Consider the following 23,559-nt stretch of genomic DNA (forward strand, 5'->3'; position numbering starts at 1 on the left):
CGTCGTGTCCTCCGGACCAAAGAGGAAGCGGAACCATCCGGACTGTTATCAACGCAAAGTTCAAAAGCAGCATCTGTGATGGTATGGGGGTGCATTAGTTCCCATGGCATGGGTGACTTACATTTCTGTGAATGCAACATAAATGCTGAAAAGTACATACAGATTTTGGAGCAACATACGCTGCCATCCAAGCGACGTCTTTTTCATGGACGCTTATTGCTTATTTCAGCAAGACAATGCCAAGCCACATTCTGCAGCACGTGTTACAACAGCGTGGCTTCGAAGTAAAAGAGTCCAGATTCTCCCCTGGCCCGCTTACAGTCCAGATCTGTCTCCCATTGAAAATGTGTGGCGGATTATGAAGCGTAAAATACGACAGAGAAGACCCCGGACTGTTGAACAACTGAAGCAGTTCATCAAGCAAGAATGGGAAAGAATTCCACATGAGAAGCTAAGAGAACTAGTCCCCTCTCTTCCAAAACGTTTGAGTGTTATTAAAAGGAAAGTTGATTTAACGAAGTGGTAAACATGCCCTTTCCCAACTTCTACTGCACGTGTTGCAGCCATGAAATTCTAAGTTAATTATTATTTGAAAAATAAAATAAAGTTTATGAGTTTGAGCATTAAATATGTTGTCTTTGTAGAGTATTCAATTGAATATAGGTTGAAAAGGATTGTCAAATCATTGTATTTTGTTTTTATTTACATTTTACACAATTTCCCAACTTCAATCAAATCCGGTTTGTATATGTACTTTAAAACCTCAAATCAGAAAACATTTGAATGGCAGCATGAATGATAATTTTAGCAGGAGACCAAATGAATCAACATATTTCTTGTTTGTCTTATCAATTTCATTTATTTTGTTGTATAAATTTTGCATTTTAGGCTTTTAACACATTTAAAATAATAGATATGGGGGTACTAACCATCACCCAATGGAAATGGGTATTGTGGTCAGGCTAATAATTATTCTGGATCTTTTTTAGAAGAAAGGGACACCACATACTCCAGTATAACAATAAAGACTGAAAAAGACCTACCAAACTGTTATCAGTGGGACGTCCAAATGCAAGGGTCTTGCAATGGAGATGTATCAGTGCCTCCGGAAAAAAGTGATGGCCCCATTAATGTGAGATAGAACTTGGACATTTTAGATTAACATACTGGTGTCAAGATTATACTTTTTTTTTGGAACATAGGTTAATTTTTTTAACAAGACAATGTAGAGAGAATTTTAGGGGAGAACAACGCGATGGCCCAATGCTGTCCGTGTGTCTCTCTGTCTATCTCACCATCTACATGAAATCAAATTGATGAGGGAAATAAATATTGTTGATTTATACGTTGAATAATGAAATAAAAGTATTTTCTTTTTACCTGCCTCACTTTTTTTAAGGTTAGACTGCTGTTTAGTCCCAGTAGTTGTGTCTTCCTTACAGTGTGCAAGCAGAACTGCAGACTTCCACTCTTAAAGGTTATTATGAGTTTGAATGGTGATGTTCTTTGATTTGATCTTATCAAATGTTTACGTGATTGCCAGGCATGATCATTCAAGATTGTTTTTTTCCAACCACATTTCTTGCTTGAAAATGGTGATTCACCACTATCCTTTCAGGTTTTGTTCCTCTTATCGAGGATACAAATTAATTAAAATATTGAATCAGATTTTAAGCCAGTAACTTGTGAGGGATTGTAATTTTCCATTCCAGTGATTCAGTTTCTCAATCCTACCTCCCCCACTCTCCCCATCTGTCTAGATCTCCATGGGTCAGGGACAGGCCGATTTGGCCTTAGCTACACTCAGAGAATGTTCTCGAAATGGTGACTGGCTTTGCCTGAAAAATCTCCACCTTGTTACTGCCTGGCTACCCCTCCTGGAAAAAGTATGTAATCTCTGTGTGTCTGTGAGGCAATTGTTCACATGTATTTGTTGAATTATATGATTTTGCCTGAGAAGGACATTTAGTAATCAGTTTTGAAGAGCAAGGTCAGATGGACTCTGATACTCAGAAGTAACTATATGCATTACATTTTAAATGTTGATACATGTATAAATACCAGTCTGTCAATGGTCTCTATTCATTAATTACTCTTTAAGTAACATACAAAATTGAACCAAGTAACAACAAAAACAGTGTCCATTGGAAGTGTTAGTAGGGAAAACAAACTGCAAATAAAATACTGTAGACTGTAGACCATGAACTTGGATTTTCTTGAAAAGGAGAAAAGAATCCTGTGTACACTCTCATTAAGTTCATAAAAATGTTTTTGTTTTATAACATCTTTTAAACTTTGAATTATGAAGTCATAATAAGTCAAAATAAGTCAAAATTGGTATTATTATAGTTTAGGTTGACACAGAACAGCCTGGCTTTCACAGTTAGGCCAGTAGAAAAAATATCAGAAGGAAAATATCCATTACAGTAGAGTATCAGTTAGAGGACATTAGAAAAATATCACCTCTTAACATAACCCTGAGTCCATGTTGTCAGGTAGAATGCTGTGTTCGTAGAAAAGGTCATTGGTAAAGGCCATCCTAAATGTAATGCACAAATAAGATGAGTGTAATTCATTGTGTCACCCTTCAGCCTCTTAGTGTTTACCCTTAATATCACACCGTCCTACACACACAGTTTGATACCTGTCCAAATGACCATATCTAAAATTATCATTACCCTTCCTCACTCATAAACATTTTGTATTCCAACTGTCAGAACACATTTGCCCTTGTGTTGCTGCCTGTGTCCCAACGCTTACCACTAAATATTTTCTCATATACACTTATATACACTCACCAGCCACTTTATTAGGTACACCAGGTATACCTTATATTTTTTTCCAGGTCATTATTTTGGATGAAACTCACAACCACATGCAGGGTCTTCCTTCACACTGCTTTGAATGTTACTATTTATCTCAGCTGATGTAGATTGTGGGTCATCTTGGTCAAGCTAATCCTAAAAAGCTTCAACAAAAGTCAACCGGTCCTCAATTATTGGTTCCTGACGACACTTTACAACTCCAAAAGGCTTTTTTTTTTTTAAATTATCTTCAGTTTCAGGCTTCAAAACTGTTGGGACATTCAAGTCATATGCAGATCACTGAGCCACCCATCCCTCCTGTGTTACCTATTGTACATTGTTTACTTCATCAGCATGCGAGGTGCTGCGGTAACGTGAAATGAAAGAAGGTCGTCTCAGGTTTCACCCATCCAGCATTTACAATATAGCTTTGAAACTTCGGTGTGCCTTGTACAGTTTAGTGGTACTGTATCAAAACATGGTTGCAAAACTATTCTAAATGGTCGCAATCTGGAGCCCCGATGCAGACAAGCAGTTGTGTGTGAGATGGTCCTAAGCTGTGAGGGTATGACTTATAACACATCCACTCTTGCTAGCCTCTTTTCTTATGACATGGACCATGGCTTATTACATCTCTTCTCCCCTATTTGTATATCTTCACACATTAATCTCTTCACACCAGTTGTGTCTCTTCTTTTATATCACTTTCAAATTCCACCTTGCTCCAACAGCTTTTCTTGACACTTTTATTCCCTCTTATTGTTTGGCAAACTTTCTCCCCATTTGTCTCTTTCACTCTTGCTTCCTTTGTCTTGCTTCCTATACCTTCAGTGATGACTATGGGGTCTCAGCAGTGAAGCTTGAAATGAAAAACTGACACAACATGAAGAACATGGGAAGCAGGGAGTGTTAGAAAGAAAGAATAAAGAATCTCTGGACATGAAAAAACAAAAAAAGGGGGAGTGAAGTGAGCCATAGTGAGGGGGTGAAAATTCTTCCAAGAAAAGTGTTTTTTTTTTTTTTGTAGTTCCTCCCTTTTACCGTCAGTATCTCCTATGTCTTGTTCTATATTTTCCTGCTTCTTTTTGCCATCTGTCTCACACTTACCTCCTGAAGCAGTTGGTCAGTAAAAGAGAGGAAGAAAAGGAGAAACGAAGAGTGATCTTTGTTCATAATTTGAGTTGACAGTACAGATGTCACCTCCTCCCTATCCACATATATTCTTACACTCGCTCATTTTTCTGTTCTATTTTTCACATTACCCACAATATATATTCAGCCTTGATCCTTTCCTCGGTCTGGCTATAAATCATTCACTACTATGGAACCCCAAATTAGAGAAAAGCTGGTATAGTAAAGATTGTAGTTGTTAGTGTACATATATGTATCCATATGTATACATCCAGGGAGCAGGTTAAGGGCCTTGCACAGGGGTGTATGTATAGATGTGTGTGTGTGTGTGTGTGTCTATATATATATGTACTGTATATATATATATATATAGCAATCTCGTGCTACCCGGGGTCGTCAGACAGGAAAGAGGACACCGGGTTTCGTGGAGAAATTGTGGATCTTTATTATCACCCAGACGTGTATCAGCACTTGGCAGCTCTGTGTCCCCTGTGAGCAGAACCCTTGCTGGTGTGCAACCGCTCTTTAAGTACCCAATCAGCTGAGTGGCTGCTCCCCCGCAGACCACGCCCAATCCTCCACCCTGCCACAATATATATATATTATTTTGCATATCTCAAAGTGTATAAAAAGTACAAGGATGATGTTGCATTTTTAGCTTCACAAAACACCACATTCTGTATTCAAGACAGGGCACATCTGTGGACAGACCAGTCCAGTACCTATGTCGTGTTCTTTGTCAATATTGTCCTTATAAAGTGTAAAAATGTGGGCTCCTTTTTTGCACATTAAAGTTTAAAGCGACACTATGTAACATTTCCACCTTAATATCATATTTCCAGAGTGTGCTGCTTTAAGTACCATCTGTGAAAGAAACAACTTTGTAGTGCTTGACAAAGGTTTCCCAAAGGAATGTCATGCCCATGTTATATCAGTTATTGTTGAATGACAGTTCTTGACGCATTGCTGTAAAATTTCCATATCTTCAGTGTTTATCCTGCTTTTTTTTTTTTTTTTTACTTTTTTTCTGTTGGAGTTTTACATCACAGTAAAATAGTGGCTGATTTGTAATGCAGAAGAACGTTTTTGCAACTATTAGTTGCCTTTCAGAGTCAAATCTTTTGTGATACTGTACAGTTGTTAACATTTTTTAAATAATGGTGCAAGAATCTTTATCAGGAGTTATCACATCTAATGATTCCTGTCACTAGTGTCCAGATACAAAGCCTGTTGAGTTTGACTATCTTTTATCTTGTTATGCATGAGTGGCATAGATTTTCACACTTGCATTCTAATGTAAAGATTTGTGCAGTCCTTCCATATCCATTTTCTCTTCTATATGTCTTTGTTTTTTAATCTTTCTTTTGCAGTTTTCTTGCAGTACAATTATATATTCCAGTGAACATCTGATTAACAACAAATAACAAACACGCACAATGAGAGACAGAAGAGCTTCCTTCAAGGGCTGTCAGTTCTCGTGTTATTTGATTATTTGTAACCATATTAATTTCAGCAGGAAAGAATTAATTACAGTTCTCTTTGTGTGCATGTCCTTGTGTTTTAGTAACCAGTCAAATGACGCAAAAGCTACCAGCATGTTAATTTTACCCCGTTGTCTTAGAGAAATGTTTCTGTAGAGAAATGAAAAACAATGCATGAGACATTATAGAAATAAAGAGACAACGCTGGAGAAAAAGATGTTCTTGCAGACATGTCCGTGGTCTGGGGTCACAAAAAGAAAAACGTCTCTTTGTATGCACTGCATGCATTGTCTGGTCATATTTCTCATTGTGCATATTGCATCTAATATACTGCATTCACTGATTTTCCTCTACAGGAACTAAATGCACTTTGTCCCAAAGCAACCTTCCGTCTCTGGCTGACAGCAGAAGTTCACTCCAGGTTTCCTCCCATACTGCTGCAGTCCAGCCTCAAGATTACTTATGAGGTACAGACACACACACTTACCCACAAATGTGTTCATAATTAGTAATATAAATCCAATTTTTGTGTTAGATGGTGTTGTCCTCTTTTCGTATCACCCAACTTTACCAAGAAAAATATATCCATGCAGTATTTTAACACTTTCTTCATACACATGCTGATACATTTCTACTGCTATAAAGAGTATTGTGAATTATCGTTTTCCTCCTCCCAGATAGTGGTTTTCTGTGAACAGAATCCACATGTGTTTCTTCTACTCTATATAATCTGTAAGGACATGCAGAAGCCACAGCTTGTGCATTAGTGATGCATGCTTTAGTGCTCAGTGTGTTCTTGATGGAAGTCATGCTCATGGGGTTAGCTGCTTCAGCAGCCAAGCATGCTGCGCAAACATCCTGTCTGTCTGCCTGTCTGCCTCTCTATTTTGCTTTGTTTTGTTTCCCTTCAAAACACACACACACACACACACACACACACACACACACACACACACACACACACACACACACACACACACACACACACACACACATAAACATAAACACAATTAACAGGCAAACATATTGATAGACTGTCTGCATACATCAAGATACAGTAACAATATTTAAGCTGCTGGACAATTATCAGTGCTGATGCTGAAAACTTAAAACCTATCCAATAAAAATCCAAACTGATATGTGCGCTGACTTTATTTTTGTGTTTGTCTCTGAGGTTGCATTTCTGGCCTGGGGCAGATCATACAATTACATACAATTAAAGTAGTAACATACATTGTGTAGTGATTTGGCTAATTTTGAAAATGTTATTTTTAAATCCTTAATTGAGGTAGAAGTAAGATGCAAGTTGTAGTTTCAAAGAGCACTAAATGAACAGCCTCACATCATATATACATTAAAAAATGTATATACATGTGTCTGTGTGTGTAAAGACAAATGATTAACATTTTATTGAGGATTATAAGAAATATTTTCATAGTTAACTCTGAAATTAATTGCAATTAATCACACAAATATATTTTGTTGATGCTCTGTTTACCTTAAGAAGATATTTTTCAAATTACAATATTACAGGATAAATCAATTATTCTTGGTTTAAAGAAATGGGGGCTGTTGTTGTATTATTGTATATCAAAAACATGTCCTCAGAAACCTCGATAGGCCAAAAAAAAAAAAATGACGCTGATATGAGTAATTCAAACACTAAATAATGTCCAATTAAACATCCTGTTTTGAAGCAGTTTTTAAAACAACATATCTACAGCCTGGTTCAGAAAAAATGCTTTTGTATTTGTTAATATTAAATCCATAACAACTCTGAGGGGGGTGATTTTCTTTTACTTTAACCCCATCAGGTGAATTTGTATAAAGAAATACTCGTATTTATAATATGAGGCGTTGCCTTTTGATTGACAGTCACTGTAATCCCTTTGTAATTAGTTGTATTACTGACTGCATAGTAAATGTATGGATTAAGAGGTAATCAGATGAACGCATACTTGATTTGAGTATATAAGATATAATCGTTTTTTGCAAGCTTGCTGAATCGGACCTGTCCATTACTCTTGAACTACAATAATGTATAATTACTCAGTGAGATATTTTTTCTTTTTCTTTTAAAGCAATACTATATTTGGATCTTGCAGTTCAAATGTTTATTAAACATTTAAATTTTGTGTATGATTTAGTTTGTAAAATGCGACTCTTAAACCTTTTCTACTTCCAAATATTTTCCCCCATCACCTTATTGTCTATCTCCCATCTGCAGGCTCCTCCGGGGCTTAAGAAGAATCTTTTGAGAACGTACGAGTCCTGGACTCCAGAGCAGATCAGTAAAGGTTAGCGCTCTCTCTCACTCTCACTCTCCCACTCTATCTGTAACTACAAAGCCAACGCTAAAGAGTTGCAAGGAATCTTTAAGAATTTTTACTTTTGAGGAGCTTGGTCTCACTCCCAGTGTGTCACGTGCCATTACATTGAAATGAGAACTTGGCTTCAGGGTGGAGTTCTGCGTGTCTTTGGTGCAGAGTAAACATTGCAGTAGGGGGTATTGTAAGCGAATACCGCAGTCTTTTACTAAACTGTAATCAAATGATTTTATGTAATCTAACAACAAGTTGATGAGAAGGAAAGTGATTACAGATTATTTTGGTTTGTGACATCCTGTCATTGTTTGTGTATAGGAGGCAATTTGGCCAGAGCCCAATCTTTTTTCTGTCTGGCTTGGTTCCATGCTGTCTGTCAAGAGAGAAGAAACTACATTCCACAGGTAAAATACACAAACTCACGAGTACCGTCGTCATCATTCATTAATTTGTCATAGTTTTCACATGACCTTAAATTACACAAGCACCAGTCCACTTTTACTGGGTTTTGCCCTTATTCTAAATTTTACCTCCAGATAACCAGTGCGGATCCTGATATCGCAGAGCGGTTGTTGTTTGCAAATTGAATGTGTGCACTGAAAGTGCCAAAATTGTTGAAAAAATAAACGACTACATTGGCTGAACCATTCAAATAAGTTAAAAACAATCCATCTGAACAAGATAAATCAGAGAGGGCTTCTTCACCAGAAAAAAAACCTTAGCGTTTGTGTGGTTGTTTTTTCTATATGTGACTCTACAATAGACTGACGACCTGTTCAGAGGTTGCCCCTGCCTTTTCTCCAAAGAGCACTCCATTTATTCCCCATGACCATAAATAGGAGCGAGCAGATATAGATAATAGATGTAAGGATGGATAGCACTGCTGACCTTTGGCATCAGATGGAAGCAGTTACTTGATTTCTTGACTTATAGCCATACTGTGGGATTTAGTGATATCAATTCATGAAGTGGTAGGCCGCATCATCACAAAAACATGCAACAGTCCTGGGCTACACACTGCCCCCTCTGGCCAGCGGGGGCGCCAGATGGGGTGGGGAGGATCTGGCCGGAATAACGTGATCCTTCTACGCGCTGCATCCGGCCGGAGAAACCCCACCCTGCCTGGTGAAAAGAAGCTGCTCACTCCTCAAGTTAAGGAGGAGACTTGAGCTCAGTGCAGGGCCCTCCTGGGGTTGGTAGAGGGTGAGCAATGCCCAGGACTGACTTAGGTAGGAGCACTTGCTGGTCAAAATGGGGAAAAAAATCGGGGATAAAAATAACAAAAAAAAAAAAAAAAAGCACTGTTTGGTTCGTTCTTTCTTGGATATTTCCAAAATGTGGCATTGCATAGTTTTGAATAATGTATTTGCTGCAGACAATTATTTAAGCATCTAACATTTAGAGAGTTCCATAGATATGTCATGTACCTCATGTAACTTTGAAAAGTTAATCTAATAAAGGCTTACATAGTTTCCTCACCTTCCAAGGCTTTTTGATTTTGGTGAGATGGACTAGACTCCATTTTACCAGGATCTGGGTCAGTGTTTGTGGCCAGTTATTTAAGCTCCATACTGGTTGATACTACTGGGTTTTAGTTTTCATGTCAACACTAGTGGCTCCCAAACAGCGTAGCTGTTGTTATATCACCAGTTATAAAACAGCAGGGGAGAATGTTTTGTCTATTCTCCCAGCTGGCTTCAGCATTAGTTTGATGTTATCAGTTGGCTGCACTCTACCAGTGTGATTAGTTGAAGTTCCCCTGTGACGAACAAATCCAGCCGCCTGCCAAGTATCTTTTGAACATGCACTCCCTTTTCCCAACTGTCAGTTTAAACCCAGAATGATTTTGGATGAATTGAGATAACAAAAAACCACATGCGTGAGTTTGATCATAAGCTTGTGTTAAGATCCTGAAATCAGAAAGATTAGTGCTTCTGTGTTTTGTTTACTATTTTATCTTAGTTGTTAACAAGCTAATAAGGATATTATTTAAAACCAAGATTAACTAAAGATTAACTAAATTGCAGATACATCATGGATTGCAAAATAAATGGTGTTCACAGATTATTTTACATGACAAAATGCAGCAGCCGTGTCCCATTGGACATTACCTCTGTTCCCCCCCCCTCATTTACATGCTTTGCAAATGTAACACACCATCACTCATAATTAACCATGACATAAGCCTCTCATTGTCTTTTTGAACTTTTCATACAGTGATATATTTGACATTTGCACCATTCAATAATCAATGACTCAAGAAACAGAACTGTATCCCTTTGTGATTTTCAGCTCCAATGCAATCATCAACCTTGGTTGTTCTAGATATTTCTTATTCCATCAGACCTTCAGTGTCTTTTCTGTTGATTTCTTTTGGACAGTTTTAAGTATGTACAGTTGCATATACATTCGAATAATTCAATAATTCATCAATAACTGCAGAACATTCTTAAACAAATTATCATGCATAGTACTTCAAATTGCTGGACAAATCCAAATCTACTCCTTTAACCAAACATCTGCCTGAACCAGACTGGAGAGAGGAATGATTTAAGATTAATTTTTAAACTCCTACAAGAGGTTAAAAAGCCAGCTGTCTGTCTGTGCCACCTACTTTCACTGACATTTGGTCCCGCTGCTCTGTTTGGTTGATTGAAATCCACCACGAACAGAGATAGTTTGAGGGTCTGATGGACCACTTTTCCAACTTTATTTCGATCTATTTTTGTCTCAGGTATCCTATCAAAGACAGATCAAAGAAATTTCAATAAAACATCAGAAAACCTTTTCATCTTTTAAAAATGGGGAGATGTCTTATTTGCACTTGAACTTACTTTAGGACCCACCCTGTTAAAGTATTTTACTTCAGTATATTCTTAATTTATGTAAAATGTTTGTAGTTAGTGTTTTGTTTTATTTTCCCTGTTTCTCACTGAATGTTTATTTTTTTTTATATTAACTGTTTTTCATCCAATAATATCCCCATGTAATTTTTAAGATATGCTCTTAATCCCTTCTTCCTTTAGCTGCTGTTCCATTCTCGATTGTATTCCTCATTGTCTTCTTCCATTATCAGACCTGCATTTAAAAAAATACTTAATTTAAAAACATAAGCACACACAGATACATAATAGACGGAAATGGAGGAGAGATATAAAAAGATGAAAGCAGCCAGACAAGGATAAACTTTTACTTGCAATTTAGATTAGAGCTTTATAATTGTGTGTGTGTGTTTTGATTAATTTGTTTGTGTACACAAAGCCCCTGCCTGTGGCCAGTAAAATTACCTTCCAGTTATGTCTGATAAACCAGAGGTCAGGCAACATACTTCAGTGCCCCCAATTAATAAAGAACAAAACTATGCTTATAAAACTAATGAATTCTGTACATTGAATAATTCATTATCAAATTCTTGGACAACACACCATTTACAGCTGCCCTATAACCCATTCTTAAAGATGTTATTGGGTTCCGCATCAAAATTTAAAGGGGTCTATCTTTACGAATTAACGACTAATTTTTACTAATTGACTTTAACAATGTTCACAAGAGTTACTTTTATTTGTTTTACATATGGTATATAAACAAAAAATAATGAGATCTGCAAGAGACCAATCTGTATTCTCACTTGGGAGCAGATTTATCAAATGCAGCAGAAAGAGCTCTGTACACCATCAATGAATAATAACTCACGCACAAAATTACAGCAGCAAATGTAAGGAATTGTTGGGAACATAGAGCATTCAGAAATGCAGTGGGTTGTGATTGGCTAGAGTTGCCTTTTCCATCCATCCATTTTTCTATACATATTTAATCCTTTACAGGGATACATATCCCAGCTCAACACAGGCGAGAGGCAGAGGTTCACCCTGGACAGGTCGCCAGCCCATCACAAGGCCACATATATAGACAAACAACCACACGCACTCATAATCACACCTACGGGCAATTTAGAATCATCAATTAACCTACTATGCATGTTCTTGGACTGTGGGAGGAAGCCGGAGTACCCGGAGGGAACCCACGCAAGCACAGAAGAAGAACATGCAAATACAACAGAAAGACTCACGCTAGGCTTGGGAGTCAAAGCAGGAACATTATTCCTGTGAGGCAACAGTGCTAACGACTAAGCCACCATGCTGCCCTGGGCCAGAGAGTTTATTTAATCTAAAATGTTAGTCAGTGTCAGAGTGAGGTCTGCATTGCTCCAAGGCAGGGGTCAGCAACCCTGGTCCTAAAGAGCCGCAGTCCTGGATGTTTTAGATGTCACCTGATTCTAATGAAAGGTTGTCATCAGCTTGTCATCTAAGTCTGCACAAGTCGGTTCAAGACACAGTCCCTTGTATCAGAATCTGATGAAGCAGGGAAACATCTGAAACAAGCCGGACTATGACTCTTTAGGACCAGGGTTGCCGACCCCTTCTCAAGGCAACACTGGTGGAAGTAGAATGACTTCCCCCTGGGAGGTCAAATGGGTGCTCATGGTGGCTGATGGCTGGGGAAGAACTAAGGACAAAAGGTAAATCACACTTAAGCCGGGCATACACTGTGCGATTGTCGGCTCGTTTTGAACTGATTTTCTCGTCGTGCGACTATTTTTTGGATCGGGCCGGATTTCGACCCAATCGTTGGTCGTGCCTCGTGCAGTATATACGTGGGGTAACGACAAGAGATTAACACCTCACGACGAGCTCCCGATCACGAATCGTGTGCTCGCAAGAAAATCAAACGTGTTTGAAATCCTGGTCGCTCCTCATGAAGGTATTGCACAGTTGAAGCAGTGCTACGACCTTTCGCAGAGAGCATGCGCAATCTCTGATGTCACGTCAAAAACTATTAATTGTAGTTTAAAGTGTTGCAAATTCACATTACAAATCATGTTTTAATAGCAGAAAAAGACTCTATTTCCCACGTCTGCCCAGCCAATTCCTTGTCCAATTACGACGTTGTCTAATCTTTTTCATTTATCGCCACACAGAATGGCACAAATTGCTAAAGGCTGATTTATGGTTCCGCGTTACACCAACGCAGAGCCTACGGTGTAGGATACACGGCGACCCGCACCGTACGGTGTCCGTCTCCGTGTACCCTACGCCGTCGATTTAACGCGGAACCATAATTCAGGTTAAAGGCAGCACGTTTGTTTTTGCTGAGCATCTTCGGTGTCTCCCATTTCGGGGTTCCTCCTCTTCCACTTCTTTTTGACGTTGCAGTTCCAGTACACAGAAGTCCGACGTGAGGATTATGAACGTATAGTGTGAGCAGACGGGTCACATCAGAGCATCAGGAGGTACAGTGTGAGACCATAAATCGTGGGCTGCAAACTTTTGAACTCAGCGATCTAGTCATGCAGTGTGAGATGGGGCTGAATCAAACGATTTGAAATATCGCACAGTGTATGCCCAGCTTTAGAGTCTGAGTACGATAATGATATAAGACCTGGCTTTACAATCAACCAGCAGCTGTACTGAGCCAGTCTGGGCCTTAAATGGCTGCTCTGATGAGGTCCTGGTGTAATTAGACACAGGTGAAGTCAATCAGCCACTGATGAGCAGTTAGTGAACTGGTGCCATGGGTAAGAGGGGCAGCAGGCAGGACTGCATGCTGACAAGAGTTCACCTAATCATTCCAAGAATTGTCAAACAGGGCCACAGTTTTCTTCTGGTACAGCATCTCTTTCACCAACAGCATCTACGATGCTTTTAAGAAAATCTTTTTATATAAAGCCCTTTGAAATGTCTGGTACATGAAATGTGTTATACAAATACACTTGCCTTGCCTTACAGTGGGCAGATATAGTAGCTTTGAAGTGTTAAAAACACATCACACATAGTCCTCACACTCAATTATGTTTTAACACCTGCGGGACCTTTCTGAGATTATCGATACTGTGATACTGTACAACCACTGAGCACTCAACTAGGTACATTTAATAAATGGGGTGAGTATACATAGATTATATCCATAAGTACAAGTTAATTAGACGGAAAGACATTGGTACTTAGAGTCCTCAATTAAAAAGCAGCTGGCTGTACTTGTGCTCTCAGATTTAAAGAACAGCGAATATACTGTAAGCTACAGATAGTTGATTGATCTTCAAACAATGGGTATGATGTGAGGTCTTTAAGTATCTTACCTTTTGGTCTGGTGAGAAAGAAATCAGTGATGTATAAATATGTTATGACTCATAACTTCACACTGTTTTGTTTTGTTCCAGGGGTGGACCAAGTTCTACGAGTTTTCTTTGTCGGACCTCCGTGCTGGTTTTGAAATTATTGACAGGCTTTTTGAAGGTAGGAGGACCAAAGACTGATAAAGGGTGTTCAGGACACCTGGGGCCTCATTTATAAAGCTTGCGTGCTCACAAAACACGGCTTGAAAGATGCGCACGCCACCTTCTACGCAAAGGTTGGGATTAAAAAAAAAAAAACCTAACAGGAAAATGTGCGTATCTTTACACAAACTTTGATCCTAGCGCACGAACATTTTGAAGATATGGGGAACTGGCGACGCAGATGAGGTGGTGAAATGAAGCCAGATTCATGTCATACTTTTAATGTCATCACATATCAGACTCATAATATAATAGCGCTGATCGTGTCCCTCTGTGTTTGAAGCACAGCGTCAGTCAGTCGGCCACTTCCGTGTGCGCCATGCGCTTGGGACGCTCTGGTGCTGCTGGTGCTGCAGCCGCAGTGCAGGACACGCCGGGCCGGGAACCTCCTCGTCACCCACCGCTTCCAACTGGAGGGTGACTGAGGCCATAAGAAATAAGTGCCGCGCCACTCTCCTCTTGGCCTCCACCGTCAGATCGCACCACTTCTTTTTTATTTCTGCCACAGATCTGTCCGTGGCACTCACAGCATTTACAGCGCAGCAACGACGTGCTGCCACTCACTCGCTTTATTTTTGTTAGTGATGCCACTAATGTGACCACCAAATAATGTCGTTTTCCTGGCCTCCAACTCATCCACAACATCTCGATCTCGGTCTCCGTGAAATTTAGTGGCACGGTGGCCTGGCTCGACACATGACTCATTCATCCTGACGCACAGCAGAAACAGACTGCAGGCAAGCGTTGCGCATGATCAGCAGGCTCATTTATATGCAAATACAGTCATGAAGTAGTTTGCATTCACCATTCATGGTATAAAGTGGGCGTGTAGAGGGCGGGATATGAGGCGAATTCACGTGCGCAACCTTCCAGGTGGACTGTGATTTATAAAGAGAACATTGCGTGCAGATGTGCGGACACTCGGTTTTATAAATCAGGATTCTTTTTGTGCGCACGCCATTTCGGCTTATGAGCGCACGTACACTTTTAGTATGAATCCTACGCACTCTTTTATAAATGAGGCCCCTGCCCATGATTGTTTTCTTCTACTGGACACACTGATCTCATGCTGAAGAAATAGATTTATATAAAGAAAACACACAAAACTGCTTAGATTTGGGTATCTGAACCAACTGGCTACCAACTCCAAAACTTTGCATGCCACTATCACTGAAACTACTGAACAGATTTACAGGATACCGTTATGTCACAGACTGAGATTGGAGAAGGAATTACACAGCCTCCTCATCTTTATTTCCACCTGTGATCTTTGTAATGTTTTTGTTTATACCCAGTTTTGCCGGTATTGCCGTGTTGCTAATTAACTGAAGGAAATTCCACCAGTTTTTTGTTTTTTTTTTTGTTACAAAACTCATACACTTTTTAGACAACTTGTCCTTTTTAGGCCATTGTCAAAACATTTTTAAAAGCTTGCTTGTTTCAAATTTGAAAAATAAAAATCAGTTTCAATATTTGCCTTTGTACTGATTTGGAATCAGGGATGTGATTCTCAGAAATGTTTTTTTTTAATTGTTGCATATTGGACATTAACGCTGATTGAATGACTTCAGTATTTTTTTTACAGATTTTTAGTGAGACAGTACTCTTGACCATGCTGAGCCTGACTTGCAGTTTGAGGTAGCAGTGAAGATACTTTTATAAAAGCTTAGTTTCACTGTGTAATATGATCATTGAACGAATCACTGAACATGCACTCTTCCAGCGAGTGAATGTATCCCTGCATTTTCAGGAAGTGAATTCATTCACTCAAAAGATGTTCTTTTGAACAAATTATTCACAAATAACAGCGTTAGTCATTGCTGTTTTTCACACGAGTGCAGGCACTGTACATATATGTAATTTTCTCTGGCCATTAATATGTCTTGTTTTTTCCAAGGTGGTAAACCATTTCAATGGGAGTTTGTCCATGGCCTGTTGGAGAGTGCAATCTATGGTGGGCGAATAGACAATCCTTCTGACCTCCGTATCTTGCGCTCCTACCTTGAGCAGTTCTTTTCTGCACGACTCCTCTCCTCATCAGCTGGACAGAGGAAGAGCAGAGGAGGAGCGCACATCTTTCCACCCCAGATCAGCCTCCCAAACTCCTGCTCCATATTGGTAGGTTGTCAAATAAACACTTTCACACACAGAAAAAGCAATGCTTGTATTACTGCTCTTTTTAGTTCCATTCCAATACAACCACATTGTTACAAAGTCAATCTGTAAATCTGCACTTAGAATTAACATTCTGGTTACACATTTTAAGGTGAGCACATTAAAAAAGGCACCATTTCCGTGTTATCTATCTGAATATTTGTTTGAATACTGTGTCTTTTACCGTGCCATTTTCAAGAATCCTCCCCATCTTTTTCCCCCACACATCTTTCCATCATTTTGCATTTTCTGTACTCCGCAGTGGACAGCACGTCATAAAATAGATTGCTGAGAACGGGATGGAATGGAGTCAAATGACTTACCCAGATACCCTAAAACATGCTGCTCTGAACAGAGCTGTTTATTTTGAAGTGTTTATATTATATCCTTGTTGCTCTGTATTTCTAACAAACAATGTAAAGTTTGTTAGCTATTTAAAAGTGTTTGTATGTGTTTGTATGTGTCTCATACATGTATACCCTCACCAGCCACTTTATCAGGTACAGCTGGTATACCTAGTAAAGTGGCTGGTGAGTGTATAAAGATAGCAGTTTTCTATCTTATAAAAACACACCTAGTTAATCTAGTCTCGGTAAAACATAATTTATCTCATACACCCATGAACATAAGATTACACTTTGTCAACTTAGTACTACATATTGCTTAGATATTCAGAAAGTTTTTTTTTTCTTTACCTCACTGTGTGTGACATGTATTTTTTCAATTCAATTCAATTTTATTTATATAGCGTCTAATACAACAGATGTTGTCTCTAGACGCTTTCCAAAGACCCATAAACATGACCCCCGAGCGATTATTACATAAACATTTTTTGTCCGTGTGTCCTTCCAGGAATACTGCAGTGTGATAGAGAAACTTCCAGAGGATGACAGACCTGGATTTTTTGGTCTGCCTGCCAACATAGAAAGATCTTCTCAGAGAATCATCAGCTCCCAGGTGAAATCTCACACTCACACGCACACAACTGCACATACAAATACCACATCATTCCTTCATACAGAAACAAAGGTACATATGCACATACCATAAGCCCACGTACGCAAAGACAAAACACGACACAGTGAAGTGCTAAAGTCAGTCATACGATATGAGATACTTATATTGTTCATTTGTTTAAAACCTGATATCCCATGTTGGCTGTGGAGACCACAGTCAACACTTCCTCGTCATGTTTGATGTTGAAGTAATTGTTTGTAACCTGTGGGATGCCAAGTGATAATGTTGCCTTATTTCTGTGTGGGTGTGATGAACTGTTTCAAGTATCCTGATCCTCTCCTACTCACACATTCATCATACGTGTTCATCTTTTAACGTGGCTTAATCTAGTCTTCCAATGTTGTCTGTTTGAGGATAAAATTATATTATATTAGGTGTGGACATCCACACAGATCACTGCGAGGACAACAGATACTGTATGGCTCTTATTATATTGCTTACAATAAGGTAGGGCTGAGGTCCTAAGAGAGCTGCACAACCTCTGAAGAATCACACATGAATCTTACTGGACATTTGTTCACTTGTGTGTGTTCAAAGTGTAGAATGCTTGTGTTTCTGTCTTCTGAGGGCTCTTGAAGACAACCTTCTTTTGTCAACTTCTTTAGAAGTTTTGCTGATTAGTCTTTGATTTCTTTTTAATTAAAAGGATTAGCTGCTGAAAACGTTAGGTTACTTACGTAACCCCGGTTCTCTGATAACGTAGTGAGGTATCTCAGCCTATAGGAGAGCGCTCTCATGGGGTCGAACTACGGAAGCTCCAATGACACTCCGTCTGTCGGAGACAGACCAATGACAGCACTGACCGGAGAGCCCGCCCCTCTCCCTTATATTCCACTGCCGTCGGTTGTACCGACATTCTAAGCATGCATCTTCCTCGCGTACTGCAAGGAGGGGAGTGTACTGAGATACCTCACTACGTTATCAGAGAACCGGGGTTACGTAAGTAACCTAACGTTCTCTTTCTAACTCCGTTTGGTATCTCAGCCTATAGGAGATATAGACAACTCCCGAATTGCACCATGCTCTCCGAAGCCGGCACTCTGACCCCAACAGACAGAGAACAAACGAGAGGTAGATCAGACAGCGCCCACCTGGAGGACGGAATAAGCCAGAGAGGGCGCTGTAACATCCAATCTATAAAACCTGACAAATGTATGAGGCGAAGCCCAGCTTGCAGCCTTACAAATGTCTTTGACAGAGACGCCTTTAAACAGGGCCCATGAAGTGGCCACGCCCCGAGTGGAGTGGGCTCTTAAGCCCATCGGAGCCTGTAAGCCCCTGCACTCATACGCCAATCTGATAGCATCCAATATCCAGTGAGACAACCGTTGCTGCGAAATGGGTTTCCCTCTATGGGATAAAGCCCAGGACACAAACAACTGGTTAACCTTCCTGAAACCCCTCGTCCTCTCCACGCACATGCGTAAAGCGCGCACCGGGCACAGGGAGTTCAGCCTCTTTTCCTCGGCAGAGGAGAAAGGTGGAGGATGAAAAGCTATCAGTTCGATAGGGGCACAGTGATAAGACGGACATATCACTTTTGGCAGGAATGAAGGATTAGGAATAAGGGATACCTTATTAAAACCTGGCGCAAACTGCAGGCAGGAAGGGTGAACAGAGAGAGCCTGCATCTCACCCACCCGTTTGGCTGAAGACAAAGCCAAGAGCAAAGCAGTCTTAAGTGACAAAAATTTCAAGTCAATTAATTCCAGAGGCTCAAACGGGCGCTGGCACAGGGCATCGAGCACCAGAGAGAGATCCCAGGATGGGACAAGGGTCCTGGGGACCAGGAGCCTCCGGCGTGCGCCCTTCATAAAGCGGCACACCAGCGGGTGCTGACCGACAGTACGTCTCCCAAAGCCGACGTGGCAGGCAGAAATGGTGCCAAGATACACCTTAATGGTGGAGAAAGCCCTCCCCTTATCCATCGGCTAACAAACATTATTCAGTTCACACCAGCCCTCAAACACACCACATTTAACATTGTATAATGTAATCACCTTCCTCTGTGACACACACCCGAGCAGGGCTCCCTGGCTAAAGAGAGCCGGGTCCCGCCATTGGCTCAGAGCTGCGTGGCAAGCTGCCGTCACCGTAACCGGGCGGAAGCGGTGACGCTGGGGGCATAAACGTAGCAAGGCCACCCATCGCTGGAAATCTCTCATTTTCAGCAGGCCTAACGGGACCACTGCCAACAGCGAAGCCATCAAGCCCAGAAGGCTGAGACACCCCCTGAACTGCCCCGTGCGTCCCTCGCTGAAGCGAGACAGACACAGATGTGTCAGACAGCTCGTTGCATAGTTTATTCCGAAGCCCAAGCCCGTGAGATGAGTTATCAGAGCAGCTGAATCTTGGGCTGACAGGGCTTCCGAGTCCAAACAGGAGGAGGTAATCGTCTATATACGAGTGAATCCTCAGCCCCGAATCCCTCAGAGGATTCAGAGCGGCCTCCACGCACTTGTTGAACACCCTCGGAGCTAGTGACAGCCCGAATGGAAGTGTCATGTTCTCGTAAGCCATGTCCTGATAGGCGAACCTGAGAAATTTCCTGTGCGCTGGGGGCATAAGGATGTGGAAGTACGCGTCCTTCAGGTCGATTGAAGTAAACCAATCGCCTGAACGTATGGCTCGAGGCAGCACTGTGAGAGTGAGTATTCTGAACGTGTATTCTGTCAAATACAACGTCCCCGTTTGCCACAGAAATCAACACGCCGTTGAATTTCAGTGGTCGGGAGGCGAACTGCAGCCTGTAACCCCTCATCACTGTTTTCAGCACCCCCGGGCTGCGGACAGCGACCTCTTGCCATCTCTGCGCTTGGCTGGCGAGCGGAGTAATGGCGCCCTCTATTAAGATAAGATAAGATAAGAAATCCTTTAATAGTCCCACAGAGGGGAAATTTGCAGATTACAGCAGCTAAGGGGATAGTGCAAAAAACAAGAGGCATCAATAGAAATAGTTAACACACAGTAATAATAACGTACTATAAACAGTATATACAATAATAATAATAAGAAGAAGGAGAAGAAAAATAAATAATAAGAAATACTAGTATATAAAAAATAACATGGATATTTACAGATGTTATTTACATAATTGCACGTTGCAGAGAATGATATTGCACATTATTTTCCAGTATGTATATTTATTGTCAGGTTGTATGTGGTGTACTGTGAGCAGTGCTGGTTGTGTAGTCTCACAGCTGCAGGGAGGAAGGACCTTCTGTAGCGCTCCTTCACACATTTAGGGTGAAGGAGCCTGTCGCTGAAGGAGCTCTCCAGCTCTCCAGGTGTCCTTCATGGGGTGGGAGTCCTTCCCCATCATGGATGACTTAGCCATCATCCTCCTCTCTCCCACCACCTGCACTCTGTGTCCAGAGAGCAGCCCATGACAGACCCTTTTGATGGTTTTGTCCAGCTTCCTTCTGTCTGCAGCGGTGACGTTGCTGCCTTTCCTATTGGGGGAAAGGGGAACCGTGACAACGGGAAGGGGGTCCCGTGTCAGGCTTATATCCGATTCTGTATATATATTTATTTTTTTATTTAATTGTATTTATTTTTTTCTCATTTATTTATTTTTTTTCTCTTGCCGTGCCCTTGGCGAAGAGCCTGGTTACAACGGCTGAGATTTTATTGGAACATACGGGGAACGGTGTGCACTGTGGTGAATTAGTGAGGAGCCCCCTCCTTCCAGGCCAGAACAGGGCTGGTGAAACAGGGGGCACTGGGGGAACGTGTGCTCGAACTGATAAGTGGCTGCGGGTCGGGGGAACAGAAAAGGCCGCCACGCAGTACTTTTGAGGACAGATTAAAGCATCTGGCGCTCTCCTCCGTTTTGCGGGTGGATGGAGGGTCAGTGCTTCTGCCCCTAGGGGGAAAAGGACAGGAACCTCCAGGTGCTGGTGCCAAGTCCTCCCAGAATGGCGAGGTGAATCAGATGGCACGCCTCTTCTTCCCGTCCGAAGGGTTAGGAGGACGGTTTTTAGCGAAGGACTGCTTGCCCCACGGTTTATGGCGGGGGTTCTTCACCTCGGGATTCACAGGCGGGACAAAAGTCTGCCGTGATTGGGACCGCTGGCGACCCCTGGCTGTGCCTGCAAAGCTCTGGCGAGGCGGCTGGGGCGGGCGGGGAGCAGGTCTACGAGGGAGGCAGAGGTTGAAAGCCTCTCCCTCCTTCTTCCTGAGGTCGCAAGCCTGCTTCATGGTGTCGATGGCGGGACCGAACAGGCCCTTAGACGGATCGAACTCGGCGTCCAAGATGTCCTGTCTTTCCCTGTCAGCCAAGCTGGACAGCACCCCGGGAGCTGCGGAGGATGAGATCGTGGTGATGCAGATCTCCTCCCACACAGCCGGGTTGGGGGAGCCCGAGTCGAGCTGTTGCCCCATGTCCACCAGTAGCTCTGCATGGTAAGCAGAAAGGAGCGTGAAGACATTAAAGGGAAAGTTCGGTTTTTTACAACCTGGACCTTATTTCTGGCATTTTTTATGGTTGTATACTCACCCAGAGGTGTTTGGTGTCATTTGGAGTCCTTCGGAAGATATAAGGGGTTTTTTGCGAGCCGCTTCTCCATATAACGGTAGCGCCTGGGGCACCGAGGGACACAGACGATGCAGCGTCTAAATAACACATGATTGCTGCGAAACTCTTCATTTCTTTTATGAATCACTAGATCTGCTTCCAGGACCTGTTGTAACATTGTGGCGCTGTCTGTGTAATAAATAAAATAAATAAATCCGTTTGTAAACAAGACCTCTGAACTCATGGCGTCATCTCTGTGCACGCGTCCCAGACACAGCTCCGTGTACAGCTGGAGTTCGCTACTGTTAGTTTACTGATAGTTATTTGAAACATGTCTGAATATTTGTCAAATTCTGAGGTTGTGGACGACGACTTTGAATATGATGGACGTCCTTACCGTTTTGAGCCAGAGTGTACGGCTGAAGAGCTCACTGAACGGAGGACAGAGTGCGCGCACAGAGATGACGTCATGAGTTCAGAGGTCTGGTTTACAAACGGATTTGTTTAATACACAGACAGCGCCACAATGTTACAACAGGTCCTGGAAGCAGATCTAGTGATTCATAAAAGAAATGAAGAGTTTCGCGGCAATCATGTGTTATTTAGACGCTTTTTTCGTCTGTGTCCCTCGGTGCCCCAGGCGCTACCGTTATATGGAGAAGCGGCTCGCAAAAAACTCCTAATATCTTCCGAAGGACTCCAAATGACACCAAACACCTCTGGGTGAGTATACAACCATAAAAAATGCCAGAAATAAGGTCCAGGTTGTAAAAAAACGAACTTTCCCTTTAAGCGCCCTCACAGCCTGGGCTGAGGATTTGTAGACCTTCTGATAAATTGAGGCGGTGAACCTATCCATTTTTCCAGGGAGGGAGGGGCCGGATGCCGACAAGGTTGCACGGCGGTCAGGGTGGAGGTGGGAGGCGACAGACGGCTCCACCAGCGGCGGCCCGGAGAGCCCCATCTCTTCCATGCCCTGGACATCTAGTGCTGAAAAACCCTTGACGGGCACTCTGTGTCTCAGAGGCTTATCCCAGTAGCGCTTCATCTCCCTGACGCATTCTGGGACCGCAGGCAAGAGCTGTTTGGCGTGGGCTTGTGAGGTGGGAAGGGCTTTGGCGTCGTAGAGATCCCTCTCGGGTCCCTGGCCGGCCTGGGGAGCCGGCCACTCCAGGCCAAGTCTAGCCGCAGCGTCGGAGCCGACCCACTCTGAGCGCTGGGAGGCCTGGACTGCTGAGGGAGGCGTCATCATCATCCTCCTCGTGATCCTCGGCAAGGAGGTCGGACGCCTCCTCGCCTCCGCCGCTCATCGGCACGTCCTGCTCGAGCTGGGTGAGCAGCTGGAGGTCGGACGAGTCCATAGAAGAGCAATTTAGATCACAGCATTTTTAATAACTACAGACCTGTATCCAACTTACCCTTTTTAAGTAAGATTTTAGAAAAGCTGGTTTTTAACCAAGTAAATTATTTTTTAATAAGAAACAATATTTCAGAGAAATTTCAATCTGGCTTTAGGATGAACCACAGCACCGAGACAGCCCTTTTAAAGATTTTAAATGACATCAGGTGCAATTTAGATAACCGCAAACTGACAGTCTTGGTTCTACTGGATCTTAGTGCCGCCTTCGATACAGTAGACCATCACATTTTATTAAACAGACTGAAGCACCTGGTGGGCCTCTCTGGTACTGTTTTTAGCTGGTTCCGCTCCTATCTCACAGATCGATCTTTCTTTGTAAGTTTGGATACATGTTCCTCCAGAATGCATAAAATTAAGTGTGGGGTCCCCCAAGGGTCA

At 41.9% G+C, this 23,559-nt stretch overlaps 1 protein-coding gene across 7 annotated transcripts in view; it reads left to right on the top strand.

Moving 5' to 3' along the window:
- dync2h1 (dynein cytoplasmic 2 heavy chain 1) overlaps positions 1–23,559 on the top strand; it is a 138,980-nt gene that overhangs the window by 87,456 nt on the left and 27,965 nt on the right. For all 7 annotated transcript variants that reach the window (XM_061719244.1, XM_061719238.1, XM_061719242.1 and 4 more), the window contains 7 exons: positions 1,761–1,886; positions 5,773–5,883; positions 7,644–7,713; positions 8,059–8,144; positions 13,958–14,033; positions 15,972–16,192; positions 17,081–17,185. In XM_061719244.1, coding sequence (XP_061575228.1) covers positions 1,761–1,886; positions 5,773–5,883; positions 7,644–7,713; positions 8,059–8,144; positions 13,958–14,033; positions 15,972–16,192; positions 17,081–17,185 — 795 coding nt within the window. The remainder of the gene's footprint in view (positions 1–1,760; positions 1,887–5,772; positions 5,884–7,643; positions 7,714–8,058; positions 8,145–13,957; positions 14,034–15,971; positions 16,193–17,080; positions 17,186–23,559) is intronic.

The sequence above is a fragment of the Cololabis saira genome, chromosome 4, assembly GCF_033807715.1.
Source record: "Cololabis saira isolate AMF1-May2022 chromosome 4, fColSai1.1, whole genome shotgun sequence".
NCBI classification, from domain to species: Eukaryota; Metazoa; Chordata; class Actinopteri; order Beloniformes; family Belonidae; genus Cololabis; species Cololabis saira.